The sequence below is a fragment of the Aptenodytes forsteri genome, unplaced genomic scaffold, assembly GCF_000699145.1.
Source record: "Aptenodytes forsteri isolate BGI_AS27 unplaced genomic scaffold, ASM69914v1 Scaffold33, whole genome shotgun sequence".
NCBI classification, from domain to species: Eukaryota; Metazoa; Chordata; class Aves; order Sphenisciformes; family Spheniscidae; genus Aptenodytes; species Aptenodytes forsteri.
The window spans coordinates 7629004-7633179 of NW_008795037.1; the positions used below are offsets into that span (position 1 = coordinate 7629004).

The window sequence follows — 4176 nt, forward strand, 5'->3', positions numbered from 1 at the left end:
GGGGTGCCACGGGCCACCAGCTCCCTGCCCAGCAAGCAGCAGGCAACGGTGAGGGGCAGGGTCTCTGTCCTGTGCCCACACTGGTTTCGCAGCTCCCTGGCATCCCTGTCTGTGGGCTGTACCGATTTGAGCCATGGGGCTTTGCCAGCAGAAGGATGGATCACCAAACCTGGCACCGCTCGGGAGGGGATGACGAGCCCGAAGAGAGTGCTTTGGGGAGACACATGCCCTCGGAGAGGGAAGAGGGGGACCTGTAGCTGTCTGCAGGGTCCCCTGAAGGTGACATGCTGGGGTGGCTGCAGAAAATCATGGGCAACCGGAGGCAGAAGCAGGTTCATCACGTGCTGCGGCATGACCGTGGATGACTGGAGCCGCAAATCCTTCAGCAAGGAGTCAGGGCAGACCTGTGCCAGGTCACCTCCTCGGGAGCCGGCTGCTGCCCCTTCCTCCTCGCCTGCCTGGCACCGGCACTGAGTCACTGCCAGCCCCAGCCCCGGCACCGCAATTAGCTCTAGTCACTCCAGGTGTCACAGGCGCATGTCGCAGGGATGGGTGCCTCCACCGCATATTCCTGACGGTTGTCAGTCTCCTTCGCCCCTTTCCGGGGAGCCCCATCCCTGCCGTGCCCTGCAGAGCCATTACCCTGGCTCAGCCATCACTATCCCACCGGCGAGCGTCATCTCTGGCTCTGCCTGGAGCGCCGGAGCATCCCACTGACTCACCCGTGTTAATTTGCCCGGCAATCTCGGGGTGATTGCCATGGATATGCCTGGGGACAGAGCCAGGAATCCCACGCAGGAGACAGGGCCGCCAAGGGGTACAGCTCTGGCATGGCAAGGGCTGGCGAATAATCACCGTGCAGGGATCCTGCCAGTTTTGCTCGGCTCTGGGGAGCAGCATCAGGCTTATTTAAATGATGGGGAACCCCCAGGCTCTCCCAGCAAATGGAGGGCAGGGGCCAGAGGCAAACTGAGGCTTGCAGGGCCTTGTAACAGGGGGTATTTAAGCAGCAGGAAGGTCTGCCCGAGGTCCTGGCTCTACAGCTCATCAATTACAGGCTGCTCCTGGACGTGGCCCGGCTGATGCGTATCTGATTGACAACCCATTGCTTCAGCCCTATCCTAAATTAATTACAGAACAGACCAGGAGCAACACAAGACCTCCCAGAGCCCTGACCCCCAGTCCTGCATCACCTGGAAGACGCTTTTTTGTACCCCCAGGGACTGTCCCCCCGGGGTCTCTGTCCTGTGCCCGGGGCTTTTCCTCCGCCCCGTCCTTGCGTGGCAGGGATTGCACAGCGCAGCCGACGTTGTTCTGTTCCCCCGGCATCGGCTTCGCCTTCCTCCCCACCCAGGCTGGAGGAGAGGGACCATTTTGGAGGGGCTGCCTGTCCCCGCATCCCTGGGCCAACACCAGCCAGGGATGGGGACAATCTGCCAACACCACGGCTTTGCCTGGGTGGCCAAGGGTGCCAGGTGGCGCGGGAGGACAGAGCGGATGCCGTGGCGGCATTGCTGTTCCCCATGCATCCATCGTGACACGGCTGCAAGCATTTCCAGGGGAATATTCCTGCACTGCGGGAGTGCTCAGCTGGTTATCTCAGGAGCAGAGCACGTGTGGGACCCCAAGGAGATGTCCCCCTTCTGCCATGACTCCCACAGCGTGGGGGGCCGGAGCCGGGGCCGGCGGGTGGCCACTCGCACGTGTGTTCCCCGGCACGTTTGTGTTTCCCTGCTCCCGCAGGAGCGACTGATGCCCTTGGCATGCGCCTGGTCCCTGGCACCGTCCCTGCCATCATGCCCCGTTGCATCAGCAGCAGCGTGACGCTCACACAACCGCAGGGCTGGCACGCTGGGGCACCGATGAGCCACTGCCAGGGCGGCGGGGGCAAGGAAGGGGCCCGTTGGCTCTGCCTTCCTCAGACTTTTACGTACTGATTTCCCACCCTGGCCTGGCTGGGCTGGAGGAGACGCCGAGTTGGGGCGCTGGCACTGCTCCCCACCAGGTCACCCAACAAGTTTCCAACATGCCCAGACAGCTGGGTGGTAAAAATACTCCCTGGGTCGCTGTTTCGGCTGGATTAGCATCACCTCCAACAAACCGCCTTAGCCAGGCACCGCAGACAAAAGCCCAGCCGGGATAAAACCCCAAAGCAAAGGAGTTTTGGAGTGTGGGGCAGCTGGGATGGGGTACCGCCAACACTGGGGAGCACGCAAAAACCCAAGGGGTGAGGAGGAAGGATGCTCCATGGCTGGCAATGCCTCCTGGCCATGGGGCAGTCCCTCCCTGCACCCAAAATCTCAGAAAGTATCATTTTTTTCACGCCTTCCACCCCGAACCCTCGCTGCTCTTTCGAGTGGGTGGGTAAAACCTGCCGGAGGAGTTGACCAGGGTGATGGCAGATCGCCCGCCACCCTCCTCCCCTGCACGCCCGGCTAATGGCGCGCGGAAATTAATTCAGACGAGTGGGACGGAGTACCCCAGCCAGGAAGGAGACGGGGCGCCTGAGGTGCCATGCGCGGCGCCGAGGGGACGTGGGCGCTGCCGTCCCGGGGCGCTGGGAGGGCACGGCAGGCTCCGGCCGGGCCAGTCCAGCTTGTTGCTGCTCCTGCTCGCGGGGAGGGTGTCAGAGTCGTGGAATGGGGTCTGGGGCAGGGACCGCATCCCCATCACCCCACCGTGCCAGCTCCCCGTCACCCTGCCGTGCCAGGTCCCCATCACCCCTCTGTGCCGGCTCTGGGAGGAGGGGGCTGAGAGCTCCCTGCGGTGGTGGCAGCCCCGGGATCAATGCACCCCCTGAGACATCTTGGGGCTCAGCAGCTTGATTTTGGGAAAGGACAGGGCTGTGGGGGGCCTCACTGGGTGCACCCCCTCGGCCCCCAGCCCCTGGGAGCAGAGCAGGGCTCCCAAGGCAGATGCCACCCGTCTGATGAGAGCTGGCCTTTCTCTGCAACCCCCAACATCTCAGCAGGGAGCGGCGGCCACCCAGGCAGCCCCCCCCGCTACCCCTGGCACCCCGGGGAGGGGGGACGTGGGAGCCCCAGGTCCTGCCCGGCCGCCCGGGGAGTGAATCAGCAGCGCCCGGGGCAGGTGCCTGGCTGAGCCGTGCGCAGGCTGCGAGGGGCGGAGGTTTTGCACTCGCTCTCACCCAGCCAAGGATAAATAGGAGGCGGCTGCGAGTCCTGCCAAAGCCTCTCTTCCCATCGCCCAACGCGTCTGTCAGCCGGCACCCAGCCCAGGCAGACATGGACTCCCAGGACTGCCCTTGCGCCACGGGTAAGCTAGCGCTTCCCTCCGCCTCGGCCCCAGGGGGCTGCGGGAGCCGGACCATCCCGGCGGGCCCACCGATGCTCCCGCCCGCTGGCCTCCTCCGCCGTCCCTGATGCTCTCATCTTGGCCGGGCCGACTCTCACCTTGGCCGGGCTGGCTGCTGAAATCCTTTCCCAGCGTTGGGGTGTCACACCTGGAGCATGTCATGGGGAAGCGGCCGGGAATGCCGTGACCTCCCCGCCGAGCGAGGCTGAAGCATAAGCCCCGGCCGGCACTGCCGGAGAGTGGATGCTCGGGGGGGCAGCAATGCTCTCCCTGTGGCCCTCGCCCCGGAGCATCCCTGCTGATCCCCAGGGATGTGGGGATCCCCTCCCACCACCTCCTCTCACCCCTTCTTCTCCTTTTCTCTGTTTTAGGTGGCACCTGCACCTGCGGGGACAACTGCAAATGCAAAAACTGCAAATGCACATCGTGCAAAAAAGGTAAGGGGGGTCCCCGAGCCCCACAGGGGGGGCAGAAACACTCGTGGGGGGTTTCACCACACATCCCTGGACACACTGAATCAAATCAGGCTCAGCATTGCCAGAGTTGAGTTTATTCCTCCTGGATTTTTTTGCCCCCAAAGGAGCACAGGGTGAATTCCCCCCTCCCCACCAGGCAATACAAGCCACCCGCTATAACCCAAAACTCAGCGTACCCCTCGCTGGCGCCTCAGGCTCAGCACAAGGGGATGCCCCGGGAGGAAACCGGCACCGGGATTTCTTCCGGCTGCTCCTGATGCCGTCAACCCCGGGCAGAGCCGTGTGCGGGAGGGTTTGCACAGAGAGGGACTGGGGGGGGCCTGGTGAGCCCCTGGGGGTCCCGCACCCTCCCGCTGCCTCTCCAGTGCTGGCCCTGGATGCAAAA

The 4176-nt window shown here is 64.0% G+C and overlaps 1 protein-coding gene across 1 annotated transcript in view; it reads right to left on the bottom strand.

Annotated features, from left to right (window-relative positions):
• The window catches only part of BBS2 (Bardet-Biedl syndrome 2), a 29839-nt gene extending 26508 nt beyond the window's left edge, over positions 1-3331 (bottom strand). The window contains exon 1 of the mRNA XM_009276796.2: positions 3149-3331. Coding sequence (XP_009275071.1) covers positions 3149-3331 — 183 coding nt within the window. The remainder of the gene's footprint in view (positions 1-3148) is intronic.
• Positions 3332-4176: the final 845 nt, after the last annotated feature.